At 46.0% G+C, this 18,133-nt stretch overlaps 1 protein-coding gene across 3 annotated transcripts in view; it reads left to right on the top strand.

The window, feature by feature from the left end:
* HDLBP (high density lipoprotein binding protein) overlaps positions 1-18,133 on the top strand; it is a 74,005-nt gene that overhangs the window by 26,299 nt on the left and 29,573 nt on the right. For 2 of the 3 annotated variants that reach the window (XR_009217069.1, XM_058533368.1), the window contains exons 2-5: positions 9,851-9,915; positions 11,275-11,387; positions 13,126-13,283; positions 14,584-14,799. Coding sequence is in view for 1 of the 3 variants with exons in the window: in XM_058533368.1 (XP_058389351.1) it covers positions 11,312-11,387; positions 13,126-13,283; positions 14,584-14,799 (450 nt within the window). In the remaining 2 variants the exon portion in view is untranslated. Of the gene's footprint in view, positions 1-5,088; positions 5,108-9,850; positions 9,916-11,274; positions 11,388-13,125; positions 13,284-14,583; positions 14,800-18,133 lie in introns of those variants that run through there. The other variant, XR_009217070.1, reaches the window with a different exon arrangement.

Here is an 18,133-nt window from a genome sequence, read left to right as displayed (position 1 = left end):
TTTTAAGTACTGAGGTGAAATTCACATGTTCTTTTCTCCTCTTAAGCTTTTCTGGGAGGTCTTCAAGTTTCCTAGCTTGTGAGTGAGTTGGGAAGATAATCTCTCAGGGCTTCTATACAAAAGCTTCTGGGCCTGCCGTTTTGTTTTGATTTTTGTATTTGTTTCTTTGAAGATTGGAGAAGGATGGTGATTTAAACTTTCCATTTCTAACAGAATCCATTTGGGTAACTTATTTTTTTAGAAATTGCCTATTTAATCTGTTTTCAAGTTTTTGATAATACTTTCTTAATAGAATTCTCGTATGATTTTTCAGTCTCTATTGTAGCTGTAGTTTTTGACCCCCTTTGAATTCTTAATATTGCTTATTTATACCTGTTCTTTTATTCAGTGATCATTTTTGCCAGAGATGTAACTGGTCTTTTTTAAAGACTCAGCTGTCGGTTGTTTATTCCCTCTACTATATGTCTTTGAATTCATTAATTTCTTATCTTCTTTCTGCTTTCTTTAGCTTTATCCCATTGTTTTTCTGATTTCAGGAGAGGATGATTAACTAATTTTTACTTTTTCTTGTCCACTAATATGATAGCTTAAGGTTATAAACTTGTCTCCAAGTAACACTCTGTGTTCATTCAACACGTTTGGACGTATAACTGCTTTATTGTTCAGTTCTAAATATTTTCAGGTTTCTTCTTTCACCTATGAGTTATTTAGGGGCAAGTTCTTAAATTTTCAGGCTTAAAATTTTGAGTTGACTTTTAATTGATTGTGTTATGGTCAGAGAATATTACTGTTATAATATTAATTCTTTGCCCTTTTCTGCCTTAGCTGCTGGCCAATTTTTATGAAAGTTGTATGCTTGAAAAGAACATGTCATTTTTAATCATTTGGCAAAGGATTGTATAAATTATTAAAGTTAGGTTTATTAATTATGTTGTTTTAATTTTCTGTACATTTTTAGTTTCTATAATCTATGTTGCCAAAAGAGTTGGAGTCAGTTTTCCTCTGTAATCTTGGATATATCAACTTCTACTTACTTTCTGTTTTTATTTTATGTATTTTGTGGCTGTGTTATTAGATACATAATCAGAGTTGATTGAATTTTTTATTCTTGACCTTCTTTGTTCTTAATAATGCTTCTTATCCTACAGTTTATTTTATCTGAAAATAATATAGCTAGCCCAGCTTTCATTTGGTTACTATTTGCCTGGAGTACTACTTCCATCCCCTTACTATCAACTTCTGTGTCCTCATGGTTTAGAACTCTTAAATAGCTTATAGCTGAATTTGGTAATTGGCCAGTTTAGTGTATTCACATTAGATTATTGCCGCATTTGGATCATTTCTTCCATTGTATCTGGTGTTGTATTTGGTCTTTCATTGCTTCTGTTTTACGTCTCTGGCTTCCTACTCTATTTTCGTTTTTCTCTCTTTTATTTAATAATTAGTAATACAAAAGAATGTAACCAGTAAGTAATAATGTGAATTGTAGTGATTACCTCTCAACCTACTACCTAATCCAAGATCTAGAACATTGCCAGTAACTTCCATTTGAATGAGAGTTTGGTTTTTGGTTTGAAAGTTAGAAACTTTTTCTGTTTTTACTAGATTAAATTTTTGTCATTCGTCTAACAAGGGCTAAAATCAATATCTGTAACCTTTCCTCAAATAATAGAATGATCTTAAAATATTGTAACTGCAGCTTCCCCTTCCCGTCTTATATTGTATTGCTGCCTAGGATTTTAATTTTATATTTTAACTTCCTCCAGATTTTATTGTTATTATTAACATATAATCAGTGCTTGTTTCACTTTATCTGGGTAACTGGTTTCTTGATCTCGATATTCTTTCTTGCAAGACTCTGGCTTTTGTTTTCTTACTGCTGAAATCAGTCCTTTAGTGGTTGTTTCAGCAGTTACCTATTGATAGTAATTGGCTTTATCTTTGGCCCAATGTGCCTCTTTCATTCTCATTCTTAAAAGAGATAAAGAATTCTTAAGTGACAGTTACTTCCTTCAGCATAACTGACAGGTGTTATTTCATTGTCCTCTGGGCAGCATTGTGCTCTAAGTGGTCAGCCCTCCATCTTGTGGTGTTCCTCTACAGGTAACCTGTCTTCTCTCTCTAGTTGCTTTTAAGGTTTACTTTCGTCTTTGGTATTCCGAGGTTTCACTATAGTGTGTTTTGGTGTGGATTAATTTAAATGATCTTGCTAGCCACCTGTTCTCTTTTGGGGAGGGGAGAGGAATGTTGTTTCTTTACATTCTAGAATTTTCTTCACTATTTTTCCAATATTTTCTGTGTTTTGTATTTTTCTTCTGGAACTCTTATTAGGCCTATGTTGGACTTCCTTATCCTCTTATCTGTGGTTCTCAACCTCTTTCATTTGTTCCATCTCTTGAATTTTTTTTAATATCATCTTTATGTCTTATGTCTCTAATCACTGAGTTTTTTATAGTCTCAATGTGATTGTTCTGTCATCTGAAATTCTTGAGTCTTTATTTCAATTTTCTTATTTTTTGAATTTTGGACTTTTAACCTCTCTATAGTGTGGTAGATCTGTGGATATCCTTTGCAGCCTGATGTGAGCTTTATTTCCTCCTGAGTGGGACTGCTTTCTGTTTTCTTAATTTCTAGGTTTGGGCTAGGGGTTCTTGGACAAATGGGGTTGTAGGAATTTGAGCCCTAAACCTTTATTGAGTACTACTAGTCCATGGTTATTGGTACTCAAGAGGTGCTGCCTCCTAAGGTCTTCCTTCTTTTGAGGGTTAGTCCTTTTGGGAGTCAAGGCTTTAATGGGGGGGGGGTGTTTGTTTTAACCTTTTACCTTAAGCAGGCCCAAAGCGTCTCCCCTGTCCCCTTGACGGCTGAAAACCAAAATGTCACAGACTGATGTTCACCTTTTGACAAAGGCAGCCATAAGGGGTTTGCACTTCATTTGGTGTGACCAGACATCTCAAGATGCCTCTACAAACTATTAGTTTCAATGCACTAAAGCTTGCTGGGAAGAAAAGCTGGTCATAATTATCAGCACAGAAGCATCCTGGGATGATTTGTAGCACAAATTTAACATTTGATTAAACATCTTTTCTTAATTAGATATTTGTTAACCAACTCTTTTAAAGCCTCCTGTGTACCAGCTACTCTGTGAGTTTCTGCCTGCGTTCACTTCCTAGCCTCATTGGAAGTTCCTTGACAGCGGACCTGCCGACTGTTCCAGAATCACTGCCCTTTTCCTTCTTCCTCATCCCCCCCTCCACAGTGCTCAGCCCTCAAAAACAAAAAACAATAAAACACACTTGTCTGAGTTGCTGGTTGGTTAATCCCTGTGGAAAGACTACCTACAAACCACAGTAATAACACAGGAAGGGGTACTGAAGAGTTCTCTGGTGCCTAAAGAGGTTCTTCCAAGTCTAAGGAGGTGCCACCTGCCCAGGTACCATCCTAGTGACGTAGAGCACTGCTTTGACAACGTCGTCCTTGGCTCCATGTGGCAGAGTGTTCTCTGCCTTCTGTGGTTTCTCTCCCCCAGTGATGTCTTGCAGTGCTCTGGCCTTCTGCCAGCTGTGCTGAGCTTCTCCCCTACTTGACATCCCTACTTGGCCATCCAGTGGGCATCTCAGACGTCATGTCCCCAACATGAACTCCTGACAGTTTTTGCATCACGTCTGCCCTTACTGATCTAGGCTTCCTTCAGTCTCCCCACCTCAGTGTGGGCAGCCAAGAACCTCCCTGCCATTCTTGACTTCTATCATGTTTTGTGTCCTGTTAATAAGGAACTTTTTGGTGCCACCTCCCAAATCTGGCCACTTGGTTCATCTTCCATTGCCAACCATAGTGGAGAGCCATTGTCATCTTCAGACTGAACAACTGCAGTAGCCTTTACCCTCTCCATCCCTTCTCTGTATACTTTGACAGTGTTCCACTAAAAAAATACATCTGGTCATGCCTTCTGCCGCCCGAAAGTCTCCACGAGCCTCCCATCATCCCAAGCAGCACCTCTATCCTGATACAGGCTGTGCTGACCTAGCCCTGGGCTTTCTGTCTAACCTGACCTCGCTCTTCTCTCAGTGCCAGATATGCCCCTGCCTCTCACCCTGTGTGGGATGGTCCCATCTCCAAGTATCCATGGTGCCCTCCCATACTTCATGCAGGATTCTGCTCATATGCCACTTAATCAGAGGTACAAACTGCCATCTCCACAGATTCCTCCACTAGGCCTGTGCCCTTAATAAAAAAGAAACCGCCAGCTATCACCTATTACACGGTGGATGCAGACCTGATTTGTGATTCTCACCCACAAGGGTGGGAGCCCCCTGAGGGTAGGGATTCTGTCCTGCTCATTCCTGAATCTCCAGGGCCAGGCACATAGTAGGCACACCAATTCTTGCTATATGACTGGAGATAATGCACTCTTTAAAGGAAAGGGGTTCTACATTTGTGAAGGGAGTTAAGCTGGTAGCCAAGGAACAGAGGAGGGATATATTAGAGAAGTAAGGGAGAAAAGGAACAGAACCACAGGCGATGAGGGAGTGAAAATCTGTGGTCCAAACTTTGGGGGCATGGGGTATGTTCCCATGGGAGTTTTGTTAGGCTAAAGCCAGCTTGTCATCCAGCTGTTGGAAGTTACGAGTGGTTGGGGCCAACAGTTAATTTCCTTTGCGTTGTCTTCGAGGTTTCTTGTTTTCTTTTTTCAGTGGAGAGGCAGTATTACTGGTGACCTCCGCTTGCAGAGCCGCAGTCCTTCCTGCCCCGTTTCTCGGGCGCGGCGCGTGCGGGGCTGCCCCCTGCTTTCTGGAGGTGGTGATTAATTTCCTGACTCCCCGACCTTCCCTCCGCGTAAGAGGCTGCAGAGTTCGTCGGGAGTTGGACTTCTCGGGTGCTTCTCCTGGGCGGGGGCGCCGCGAGTGGGGACCCCGGGGCGGGCGGCGCGGGGGCGGGGCGGGCGGCGGCGGGCGGGGCAGCCGCGGTCTGACGTGTCTCGGTGGGATTGGAGCCACCGCCCTATATAGCCGCGGGGGCCCGGGCGCCGGCCTCGGAGCGGAGGGCCGGCTTCTCCCGCGAGGCGGGCGGCGAGTGAGCAGCAGGCAGGACGACGCGGAGTGAGCGAGTGAGCGAGTGAGCGAGCGGGCGGGCGGGGAGGGTGGGGGGGGTTGCCGCGGGGGCCCAGGGGGCCGGGGTTGGGCGCGGGCCCGGAGGAGCCGGGCGGGGGGCTGCGCCGGGAAGTTGTGGCGGCGAGGGCGCGGGGCTGCGGACGTAGAGCGCGGGGCGGGGGAGGGGGCCAAGGCAGCCCTCCGTCCCATCCCCCCCCAACCCCCGGCCGTGGGCGCCCCCTCTTCCCCGGCCCGGCTGCCGGTGGGTGGCGGGGCCGGCTACGTGTCACCACTGCGCATGGGCCGCGGCGCTGGCACGCCGAGAGTGAGAAACTTTCCCGAGTCCCGCGGCGCCAGCCCCTCTCCCGCCCCGTGGTGGCAGCCTCCCACCCCTGGTCCCGCTCCCCCTGCGCCCCCCTAGTCCCGGCATGGGGGAGGGGCGGCCGACCTGGGCCCAGGTTGGTGACGTTGGCGGAGGCCGCTGCCCCCTCCCCCTCAGGCTCACCCCTCCCCCAGCTCGGAGTCGGTAGTGGGGGCACGGTGTCTGTCCAGCAAGGTAGTGCCGACTGGCTGGCGGGGGCAGCGGAGGGGGCCTGGCTGGCCCGGGCGCACCTCCACCTGCTACCCGCCTGCGTGGTCGGAGCCGGGCCCTGCCGCCCGTTGGGGGCTGGAGCGCAACTTGGATGTGCCCCAGGGTCCCGGACGAAAAATACATTACGGAAAAGTACCCAATTTGGATGAAAGGCGGGGAGGCCGAGCGCGTTCCTGCCCCTTTAAGCTTGTCCCCGCCCGCGGGCTCGCGTGGCCTGTGGGAGGGCCTGCTGAGGTGGCATCTGCGAGAGTTCCTCCTGCGGGATGAGTGCCGACTTCAGAAGTTGGTGGAAGGCGCAAATGCGCGCCCCTTGCTCACCAGCCGTCCGGTCCTCTGCGATGGACCTTCCTAGATTTATGCTTTGTGGTCTTTCAGCCGATTGGGAATTTACATTTTTATTCTCAAATTTGGTTTATGGGTCTTGAGAAGTACTTTGAAGAAAATTTCCCTTACAAGCTTGCTGTGAGGATAAAAGTAAATTTAATTTTGGAAGAAGAGGGGGAGAAATCCTGGGTTTCAGCTGGAGTTTTTTGATGCCCTCTATCTCCAGTCCTGTCTAGTTCGTAAGGTACTGAGATTCTCATTAGTTGGCCGAGATAAAATTCTTTCTGGCCTGTTACTCATGAATTCTCTTTGCGAAGACTTTTCCTTTTGAATATGTAATTGGCAGAACATCACACAGGAATCAACTTATGCTAGAAGCAAAAAAGTAAAATTCTGCTTTTAGACTCTTCTGTTGTGCATTTGTTGGGACTGAGTTTCAGATGTAATCCACATATGTCTAACTTCACATTTCTCCCAAGTCAGGAGTGCTTGACAGTTCCCTGGGGTGGAAGAGAAGAATCTTGGCTTCTCTCTACTCTGCTTCCTTTTGTTCTAGTTCTGTTTGCTGTGTAGTTATAGTTTGAGATGTGACTTTTTTTGTTGTGGACATTTACACTCTGAGAAGACTTAAAGTCATCTTTACACTCTGAGAAGATTTAAAATCCAAGTGGAGAATAGTTTGAGATTTGTGTTGGGTGGACTTGAATGCTTCATGTGGGGAAGGTAGTTGAGAGCAACCAAAATGATGAAGGGCCTGAGGTCATCTTGGGAATAACTGAAGGAGGTGGGAGAAAGGGCTTCAAGTATCTGAAGGAGTCTGGTAGGAAAGAGCGGACTTGTTCTCTCTGGCTAGAAGGGGAAAGAAGTTGTAGATTTTGGCACAACATAAGGCAGACTATTCCAACAGCTATGCAGAGGTGGAGGGTGGCCTCCCTTGGAAGGCCATGCAGTTCCTGTCCCTGGTGGCATTCAATGGTTGCAATAGAGGATGTCTGAGATCCCTTTCAATCCTGATTTGAGCAGTATTATTAGGTCAAGTGAGGAACTTCGATAGCAAGTGTTTGGCCTCTGTTGTTTGATAACAGGGCCTATCTAAGGTCTCCCGGGAAATTAAGATAGTAAGTGCAGGAGCTAGGGTGGGGAGCACACCCAGCCCTGATGGCTGTGTGAGGTTGTTGAAAGATCTCCGTGGAGCAAGAATAAGCCTGTTGGGTGTTGTCTGAAGGCGCAGCAAGAGCCAGTGGGTAGGTGGCAGGTCAGGGTGGGCATAGAGCTGTGGGGAACAGTTTTTTAGGTGCTGCTTTGTTCAACTAGTGGCAGGTAGACAGTTGGGCTGGGAGCACGGGAGGAGGGCTGAGACTGGCCTTCTATAAAATCTTAGCCCAGAGCCTCGGGTGGGGCTGAGGTGCATATTTACATGTGGCTCATCAGATACGCGTTTAAAATGGATTCTTTAAGATGGGCTTTTGAGAAGTTTATAAGAAAAACAACCTTGTCTGATATCAAAACACTAGATGTTAAATCTGTTGCTTGTTGTGATCCGTTGGTTTCCAGCTGTGACAAACTGCCATTTGAAATCTGGAGACTAGAGACCCAGTGTATCCTGTCAAACCAGTCTGAAGTTTTTTGGAGGTCTATTCCTTCCTCAGCTGCCCGAGGGCCTGTGTGCATGTGGGGGTGTTAAAGGTTCTTCAACAGGTTCTTCCTCTGACATGTTAGCAGGTTGATAGCCCTCGCTTGAGCCACTTGGACCAAGGAGTTCAATAGAAGGGCTAGCTGGAATTGACTTCTGAGAAGTGTGTGAGCTGTCTCAGAGGAGACCTTCAGGAATGTATCTTGTCTTGTGTGTGACACCAGGTGCAGAGTGGGGATTAGCCTGTCGCAGATCTGTGGCTGGAGCAGACGTGGCGAGTGACTGCACTTCACAGGCTTGTTCTGTGGCTGTCACTGGGCACTGAAGACTTGCCCTGTCCAGGAAAGCAGGAGGACTGGCTGTGAGAGTGCAGAGAAGAGGTTGTGGGCATAGTCATGGTCATGTGGGTGAACCTGGCTTGTTAAGGGGTAGATGTCACTGGATTTTAAGAAGTGACATTGGCGCCTGGGATGACCTGGAGTGGGAGGCTATTCAGGTGGAAGGTCAGCAGGCAAGAGCGTGTGCAGCCTGAGTGGGCTATCTGAGTGAGGAGAGGGCAGGGTAGATGCCTGGGTCCTGGCTTCACCATCGGTGCTTTGATCTGGAACACTTCCATCTTGCCCCTAGACTGGCTAAGTGTAGACTGGCTGGATGCTTGGAATCCAAGGAGTGCTCACTTTTTACACCTTTTTACAAACCCAATGGGTGCGTGTGCTACTTCCATACTTAGATTTCATGGAAAGGTTTTCTTTCTTCCTTGCCTTAATCTTTAAAACTTGCAGATTAGAATTGTTGAAGATATATTCTTAAATAAAATAGTCTTGATCCTTTTGTCTCCTCCTTTCCTCCTTCGTCTCAGGGTGCATCCATGTATCTGTTGGGACTGGGGCCCCAGAGAGACTTCTTGCTTGTAGTACTTTCCCCGAGTGCCTCAAGCCCTGCATTTAGAGATTTTTAAAAATTCTGAAATGCCACTGGTCCATGTCCCTGGCTGAGACCGTGAGACCCTTTAAATGTAGAGTCTGTTGATGCACCCCTGACTGCCAGGAACTGTCTTCCTAGCTCCTGAACTGTGCGTACTATGGGCAAGAATTTTGGGGTGTTATTCTCCAATTAGGCAGAAAGTTGTTGTTACTGTTGTTGGTTCTCCCATTTTAGACACATGCCCTACCTGTCATGCAGTCTACCTTATCGTACCTTATCGGGGACATGTGGTATTTTATGTAAAGCGGCAGGTACCTGGCAGCCTTGCTATCCTGATGTCCCCCAAGGCAAGGTGACCCACACCCTCTTACTTCACTGAGTAGTTCTTGGTCCTCCCCAGACGGCCTTTGAAGATTCCTTCCAACCCTGCTATTTTATGGCCTGGTGTGTAAATCCCCAGTGAATTAGAAGGCACCGAAGGACTTTTATAGGATAACAGCACGAAGAACATAGTAACTGCAAAATACACGAGAATTCTTAAAGACAGTAGCTCTCAGTCACCCTAAAAAGCTCAGGAGCCCCCAAGGTCCACATTTGATTCTCTATTGTTAACACAATATCACAGAACCTTTTTCCTTCTGGTTCAGCAGTCAGAAAAGAGGAGTATAGGAAAAATTAGTCAACCATGCAGGAGAACAAACCACCGATTTTGTGAGGATTTTACTTCAAAATGGTTAAATTAAAAAATTTTGGGGGCCGGCCTGGTGGCGTAGTGGTTAAGTTCATGTGCTCTGCTTTGGCAGCCCAGGGTTTGTGGGTTCAGATCCCGGGCATGGACCTACGCACCGCTTATCAAGCCATGCTATGGCAATGTCCCATATATAAAATGGAGGAAGGTGGGCACAGATGTTAGCTCAGAGCTAATTTTCCTCTGCAAAAAGAGGATTGGCAATGGATGTTAGCTCAGAGCCAGTCTTCCTCACCAAAAAAAAAAAAAAAAAGGCATTTAAGAGAGCAGGTCCTCCCTCAGGTGCCTAAAAAAGTTGCCCTCTAAAAGTTGTAGACTGTTCAGGTTTTACTGTAATATGTTTTGTTTGAAGCTAATGGCCTAAGGGCAGAGCTTCCATTTTTTCCCCCCAAGAAATTTGCCTTAGTATTGATACTAGTAACCAAAAGTGTAAATGATATTTTGATATTTTTCTGGTTGGGAGGTAAAAGGATCTGTGTTGTAAAATGCAGATAAGTAACTTTTCTCCTTGTTCCCTCTCTCTTTCTGTCCCACACCAGCAAAAGCTGGCAGGCTGACAGAGGCGGCTTCAGGACGGACTTTCTGGCTACTGACCGTTTTGCTGGTAAGTTTGTCCTGTCTGAAGGCTTTCTGTCCCCCGGGGCGTGTGTGTACCTTCTTTCATTATGTTTCATCCCTAAGTTTCTAGTGGTTCTTCAGAGAGAATCGCTATAGCTGTACCTCCCAACATGAGCAGTGTGTACACATGTGTTCTTCACATGTGTCATCTGGCTTCCATCTAATTTAATCTTTTTTTCTTAAATGTAAATTATTTTTGCTCAGGATTATCTGAATTTGGACTTTCTCTTTAGGAATGCAGATCTTAATTTTTTTGAACTTGAGGAGAGGTCTTACTGAGATGTAAAAATTATGCAAAACCTTACTCTTATCAAATTACTTGGCCCTCTTAAACTTTTTTTGCCAAGGTGGTATAAGAAGACACTTGGTGTGAAGAGAGTGGGTTCTTTCTCATCGTAGTAGCATGGAGCTCACCTCGAGTCATAGGGATAGAAGCTAACAACCCTGCCTCATTGCTAAGTGAGCCCTGTTTTCCAAATAAGGGAGCTGTGGCTCTCAAAGCTAGAGTCCCACTGAGTATAGTGGCACTCAGGAGTGGGATCTGGAGCCATGCTGCATGCCTCCTGCCCTGAACTGAGGAACCAGCTGCAAGTCCCGTTCCACACCTGGGAGAGACAGGCTGTCTGAGAGTAACCAATGAGCACTTGTCTGAGGCACTTCACGGCCCCACCCTTTGGTTCCCTGCTGTTACATTGTTGCCACGGAACTGGGTGAGGGTGCTCTTCCCGCCAGGGGCCAGTCAGCATTGTGAGACTGTTCAGTTCACTGAGCCCTGGATGAGATCCTTGCCAATGCTGTTTGATTGGCTTTTTGTAGCAACTTTCATGTGATACATTTCATAAGCATCAAGCATCAAGAAGCATGTAAACGAACAAATGAACAAAACACTGCGATAGTTGTTAGGAGAACCATCCAGATGTTGATGTGTGTCTGAGGTGGGTTAGACGTCTGGTAGGTTCCACCTGGCCCCTGTGGGTGGAGAGAGGTGGGGTGCAGACTGTGTCTGAGGCCCCTGGTGAGGAGGGGGTGCTGTGTCTCTGCGGCTCCTGGTCATCCTGGTTCTGAACCTCTCAGCTGGAGCCTCCATCTCTCCTCAGTTACAGGGCACCTTTTGAGGGGACAGTCGTCCAAGGACCCTCCTTTACTTGGATTTTGTCTTTTCATCACTTGATGAGTGTTTGGGTATCACCTTACATCAGAGGTTGTAAGTGAGAAAAATAAGGTGTAGTTTGCTGCTAAAAGAGAATTAAACCCTTGGCTAAAACTCTCGGCTTAACAATCTCATAAGTAGCTGAGAGCTGGTGTACCTTGCCTTTCTCTGCTGACTCCTTCCCTCCTGCTTCAGTGGCTCACCCGGATTGTGTGTAGGCGCGAGATCAACCATGAGCTCCGTTGCAGTTTTGACCCAAGAGAGCTTTGCTGAACACCGAAGTGGGCTGGTTCCGCAACAGATCAAAGGTGACAGCCCCTAACATCTCTTCTTGTAAACTCGGAGACACCTCTCCATCCAAAACCTTGTCTGATCTTGTGCCCTTTCTAGGAGTACCTTTTGGCCCTGTAGTTGTTGGGTAAGGCCTACCCGTTTGTGAGCTCTGTTTTGTACTACCCTTGTGTGCAGGGTAGAATTGGCCAGGAGTAATAGACAAATCTGGATACAGTAAGATTTAAAATTTGGACGACTTTCTGGAAAACCAGTGAATTTGACTATTGGTAATGAATGGGATTCTTTTTCAAAATTGCTGTTCCCCAGTTGTGTTGAACTAATTCTGGGCTGTGAAGCATCCCAGAGCACTGTCAGGAGCCCACTTTGAGGACAAAGGCTGGACCCTGGCTTCTGAGTTCTCCAAGGCAACTGGCCAAGATTGAGAGTGCTGCACAATAGAAATAGAATATGTCTAAAACATTGTCATTTCAATATATCTTTAATGTAGAAATAAAAACTAGTATTTTACGTTCTTTTTTTCCTCTTCAAAATCTGGTATGTTTTTACAACTACAGGACAACTCGATTTAAATGCTAAATTTTCAGTTGAAAGAGTAAATTGTTCTACTCCGAGTTGTTCCAGATACTCTTGTTTTCTAATAACTGAATTGAGTATCAGTTCTTAAGTTTAAAATTAAAAATTGGGTTCCTCAGTCACACTGGCCATGTTTCAAGTGCTCATTTCTAGGGCAGTCAGGACTAGATGCTGCTGCTTCCTGGATTTTGAGTGCCTGCAGGACTCCATCTTTCCACCTGATCTGGCAGTCCTGTGGGGTCTGCATTTTTTCCGTTTCTCAATGAGGGCCACTAGGCGCTGACAGAATCCAATTGCTTGTCAGCACTGAGTCTTTATGCGCATCCAGGGATGGCACAGCCACATGGCTGGAAGTGATGAACCTGGAGTCGGATGCAGGCCTGTCTGTTTCCAGAGGTCACCCCCTGCTTTGTGTGCATATCCACTCACAGTGGGTTTATTGGGCTCTGCCATTGCCACACACTGTGGCACACACACTCGGCCCTGGGTTTTTGGGGTGATCCAAAACAGTCACGCTCCTGCTTTTATGGAGCTGTGGTTCATGGACAAAAACGTGAATGATCAGGGCTCTTTGGAGGACAGAAGTGATTCATGATGAGGGGACCTAGTTTCCACAAGGCTTGCTCCCTGCAGAGGGTGGGGGGCATCAGAGATGGCATTCCCACAAGAGTTATTTTCAACATTGTACATGACAGTAGGAAATCAGCTGGAGTTTGCCTGAAAGGGAGTTCTCACAGGCAGTACTGGGCAGCAACATTACTTTGTTCTGCAAGTTTAAGGGCCAGCTCTGTGCCAGGCAATGTCATAGTTGAGTTTTTTTTTTTTTTAATACAGGATTAGGAGGCGCTTAAGGGCTTAAAAATCGCTGTGGCAAGGCCTGCCTTCAAGGGGCTTACCCCGTTAGGGGAGGAGTGCGGCACCTGGTGTCTGAGCTGACCCTTAATGGGGGAGGCTGTGCAGAAGGGCAGGGGGCGTCACCATCAGGGTCAGAGTCCAGCCTCTCCCAGTAACCTGCTAAACCTGAGGGTGCTGGGCCTGATGACCTCCTGGGGCCCTTTCCCACTCAACCGTTAGTGTCTTTTTTTTTTTTTTTTTTTTTTGACATTAAAACCTCCGAGGGTTTTTTCATCTAATAGTAAAAGCAGTGTGCTTCCTCTTAATCTATGTTGGCCGGTCCAGTTGCCACTTTAAATTCAGAAGAGGAGAGCGACCCTCCAACCTACAAGGATGCCTTCCCCCCACTCCCTGAGAAAGCAGCTTGCTTGGAAAATGCCCAGGAACCTGCCGGCGCCTGGAGTAACAAGATCCGGCCCATCAAGGCTTCTGTCATCACTCAGGTAGAAACCCATTGTTTCTTTACTGTTCCTCCAAGTAGGAAGCTGTGGCATGTGGTGGAAGGGTTTCTGAACATGCAAAAATGAGAGTGCTTTGAGGATGGAAAGGGGGAGGCCTTGGTGGGATTAAATCAGCAGTCACCCCCAGGGAAGCACCCCAAGAGCACAGCTGCCGTCATGCTCAGCGTGTGTCCCTAGCACCCAGAAGGAATGGATCCCATTTGTTTTTCAATCTGCTGCAATCCAGGCTCTGCTCCCAGCTGCTGAAACTGCCCTTGCCTTCCACGTCACCAACTCCAACAAGAACTTGTCCATCTAGCGTACTTTTTGTCGTACTGTCTTGAAGCAGTCTTCTCCAAATATTTGGCTTCCATCATGCCATTTTCTTGGCTTTCTTTGACTTCACTAGCTCATCACTCTGCTACTTGAACTTGGGATCTTGGCGGGCTCAGCACTTCTCTTTATGTGAACTCATGTCAGGTCGTGCTTGTGATTACCACCCATGTGCTAAGAAGTGCCCTTCCTTGAACCTGAGGCTCATAACTGACTGCATCCTGGATCTTTCCATGTTTCTAGTGGGTGTCTGAGACAGAACAGGTTCCTCCCCAATCTTCCTGATTTTGTTAAATGCACCATGTTCTACTTAGTGGTTTAGGCCCCAAACCAGGAGTCATTTGGTTCCTCCTGCTTCCACCCATGCCTCTGCGCAGTCCCTTTTCCACAGAGCAGCTGGAGTGACCCTGAGTCATCAGTCAGAACGTGTCCTACTTAAAACCCTTCATTGCTTCTCATCTTACTGCAGGGTGGGCTGGGGGATCTGGCCCCTTCCTTTCTGCCTCCTGGAGCCCGCCCCCTCATGCTCAGGTGCTCCCACATCTGCCTCTTTGCCTCACTCACTCTTCCTCACCTCCCGGCATACCCAGCTACATCTTTGACCCTTTAGAAAGGTCCTTCCTGGCCTTCCTCATATCTCCTTTCCACCCACCTCTGCCTAGCTTCTCACCTCCCTGTATGCTTCCTTCACAGCACTTAGTATTATCTGATGCTCCCTTGCTATTCATTTGTGTGGGGGTGTAGTTCTCTTCTTCACCAGGATGTCAGCCTGCTGACCTTAGGCGCTTTCTGCTTATTTCTTAATTGCTCTCTTGGGGCCTTAGAGCAGTGTAGGGGAGGGGGTGATACTTGGTGAGTGAACGAACTCACATTCTCTACTCCACTCCATATATTCAGTGCCTAGACACTTAAACTTCCTTCCTTCTCTTCTTGATCTCTTAACCTTCCCTTTTTGACCTTTTCTGAGCAGGTATTCCATGTACCCTTGGAGGAGAGAAAATATAAAGACATGAACCAGTTTGGAGAAGGTGAACAAGCAAAGATCTGCCTTGAGATCATGCAGAGAACCGGCGCTCACCTGGAGCTGTCTCTCGCCAAAGACCAAGGCCTCTCCATCATGGTCTCTGGGAAGCTGGATGCTGTCATGAAAGCCCGGAAGGACATTGTTGCTAGACTGCAGACTCAGGTGTGTGTTCTCCAGGCCTGGTCCTCCCGAGTGGAGGCACTCGAGCCGTGCACTGCTGGCTCCTGCAGACATGGCTCACACTTCATCACACTTCTCACCAGAGGGGCAGGTCCATCGTTCGGTGGTAGGCAGCAACATTTGGAGCCTACTGGCATTTTTAGTGAAAAACCAGTAAGTCAGTAGTAGAACTGGGCCACCTATTTGGGCGAATGAACTGAAAGTTAAAGGCTTATCCTAGAGTTTGAAACATGAAACTGAGCTTGCTAGATAGTATAGTAAGGACACAGTTGTAGATTGGTGTTTCCAAATGCAAGCTCGAGTATCAGTGAGTACCTTTGTTGTTTTTTTTTTTTTTTTAAAGATTTTTATTTATTTCTCTTTCCCCCAAAGCCCCAGTACATAGTTGTCTGTCTTAGCTGCACATCCTTCTAGTTGCTGTATGTGGGACGCGGCCTCAGCATGGCTGGAGGAGTGGTGCCTCGGTGCGCACCCGGGATCCGAACCCGGGCTGCTGGCAGCGGAGCGCACGCACTTAACCGCCAAGCCACGGGGCCGGCCCCACCTTTGTTGTTAAGTACACATTTTCAGGCCCCAAACTTGAGAGATTATAGTTCAAATTTTGTTTTAAACCAATTCCATAGTCCTTAGTAGTCTGATACCAGTACTTGGAATTTATTTGAGAACGATTGTAATAAATAAGCAAGCCTATGATGCGTTTCTCCCTAAGTGGCATCACTTAAAGACCAAGATAAACGTAGAGAATCTTATTAATAGTCATAGGACAGATAGAGCTTTAGATGGGCTTCATTAGAAATGGGAGTCCTTCCCACCTGCCACTGAGCCTCTGTGGTGGTTAGAAGATGGGAATCTGATACAAGAGGGGCCCCGGGTCAAGAGCCAGGGCTTAGCAGGGAGGAGGAGCACTGCCCTGTGCCATCCCAGCTCTCACACTCACTCAGCCACTTGGGGCCTTGGGGCAGTCCCTAACCCACTAGCCTGAGAGAATTAAATCATTGAATGTAGGAAGTTGAAAATGTCGTGTGTAAATTGCTTCCCATTGTGGCTGGTGCTGTTATCTACTAGTGGGTAGATATTTGTATATTTTGTGATTGAGCACTGGGTGGGGAGGGGACACTGAAGGCATTCATCTCCGACCCGCTCCATACCCCTGTCCCCCCCATTACTTGAAAGCAAATCCCAGACACGTTATTCACCTGTAAATAATTCAGTATGGCACCCCTCTTTTTTGTTTTTTTGTATAGCCACTATGCTGTTAACTCACTCATTAAAATTAGTAATTTCTTAATATATCCATATTAACCCAGTCTATAGATGGACTCCCCTCATTATCTCAGAGATGTCTTTCCAGGTTAGTTGTTCAAATCAGTATCCTACCAAGTCCGCACACTGCGTGTGCTCGTCAAGCCTCAAGTCCTCTTTGATTCCTCAGCAGGGCCCTTCCTCTCCTTTTCTTAATGCTGTTGATTTGGGACAAGCAGGTGTTTGATTTGTTCCACTGTCCATCATTATTTCCTATAAACTGGTGGTTAGATCTAGGGGCTTGGTTACCTTCATGTTCAGTGTGTTTGTTTGGCAAGAAAACTTTTGGGTGGTGCTGTGTACTTGGTATTGATTCCAAGATTGATCAGTAGACTCAGGTGTCTTCAGCCAAATCCATCCATTAGAAAGTTCCCAGTCAGTCTTTTGCTTAATAGTTGTATCATCATCATCTATTGCTATCATTGCCTAAATTCACTGAGGGTCGCAAATGATGGCTTTCTAAGTCTCTCCATCCTCCTGCGTTAGTTGGTATTCTTGTGAAGAACATTCCTCCGTCAACAGTTCAACTGGGAAGTGCAAGATAAAATTGATCCTTTTCCCCTTAATTTTAGACTAAATTGGCACTCTGGCATCTTCACTGGTGATCCATGAATCTCTTTAGTGTCCTTGTGAATTTTTGATGTGTTTATTAGTCGTTCTTTATGCTGAAATTGCCTCATTGGCCAGTGGGAACCCCTTTAGCTTGGCTCCTTGCAGCATTCTGACATGACCGTGTGTCTTCGATCACTTCCTAGTTTCTAACACAGAGAGCTGTGTGGATTAACCTTAACTGTTTCCTTCCACAGATCTGAAATCAGCTGTTTGTCCAAGAACTCTGGACATGTTTCATAGGAAGTTGCATGAGTTCAAACTGATACTTCTAGTTAAGATGAAAGACTGTGGGTTTTAAAATCACTTTAAGTAGTTCTTCTCTCTGTTTAGGTTATGCTGTCATCTTGATACATAGCTAGGTTCATTTGATTTCATTCTTTTTTTCAATTTTTAAAAATTACTTAAACATTCCATGATTACAAAGAGCTGTGTAATAAGGTACATTCAGAGACGGTTTCTTCACCCTGTTCCCTCCCTCCGCTGCTGGGTGACGATTCTTAGTCTTAAGTGTATCCTTCCATTGTTTGGGTTTGAGAATAGAAGCAAAACATAGCTTGCCATAAACTCTGTTCTGCACCTTGTTTTCTCTTACATATATGGCATTCCTCATTTCTTTATACAGCGGCATGATGCTCTGTAGGTGTGCTGTAATTTATTCAAGCACTCCTCTTGGGCATTTGGATGGCTTCCAGACTTTTGCTGTTATAAATTATGTCACAGTAAAAACCTTGTGCATGTGCTATTTCCTATTTTACCCACGTTTCTTGGGATAGGTTTCCTAGAAGTGAGGTGGCTGGGTCAAAGGGTAACTGCATATGTAGTTTTGCCATAACAGCCAAATCCCCTCCCCTGGGTGCTGGGCAGGTGCACTCCATCAGCTTCCTCACAGCCTTGCCAGGCCCATCAAATGCTTGGATTTTGTCATTCTGAAAGGTAGCTGAGTATACTTTTAGATGGACAAGATTGAGCATCTTTTCAGTGTCTAAGGGCTATTTGCATTTCTCGGGGCACTATCTGTTGTTTTGTCCTTTTCTATCACGTTAAAGTTGTCTGTCCTGCTCAGTGTATTAGGGCTCTTAAAAACCCCTCATCTGTAATACACAATACAGATAATGTTTCCCAGTTTGCCATTTGTTTTTTGATCTTGGTGTGTTTGGCTATATGCAAGTTTTTTTTTTTGTGCTGTCAAATTCGTTAATCTTTTTGTTATTTTGAATCATTGTTGGGAAGATTTTTTTTTTGCTTTGAAGTTGTAAGAAATCTTACTCGTATTTTCTCTGCTTGTAAGGGTGTTCTTATATTTCAGTTTCTGGTATGTCTGGAATTTATTGTGAATAGTGCGAGGTACAGATCCAGTTTCATCCTTTTCCATGTGGCTGTCAAAGTCGTTGACACCATTTTT

Source organism: Diceros bicornis, chromosome 37 (assembly GCF_020826845.1).
Source record: "Diceros bicornis minor isolate mBicDic1 chromosome 37, mDicBic1.mat.cur, whole genome shotgun sequence".
NCBI classification, from domain to species: domain Eukaryota; kingdom Metazoa; phylum Chordata; class Mammalia; order Perissodactyla; family Rhinocerotidae; genus Diceros; species Diceros bicornis.
The sequence above is the reverse complement of the archived record's forward strand: the minus strand, read 5'-3'. Positions and strand labels throughout refer to the sequence as shown.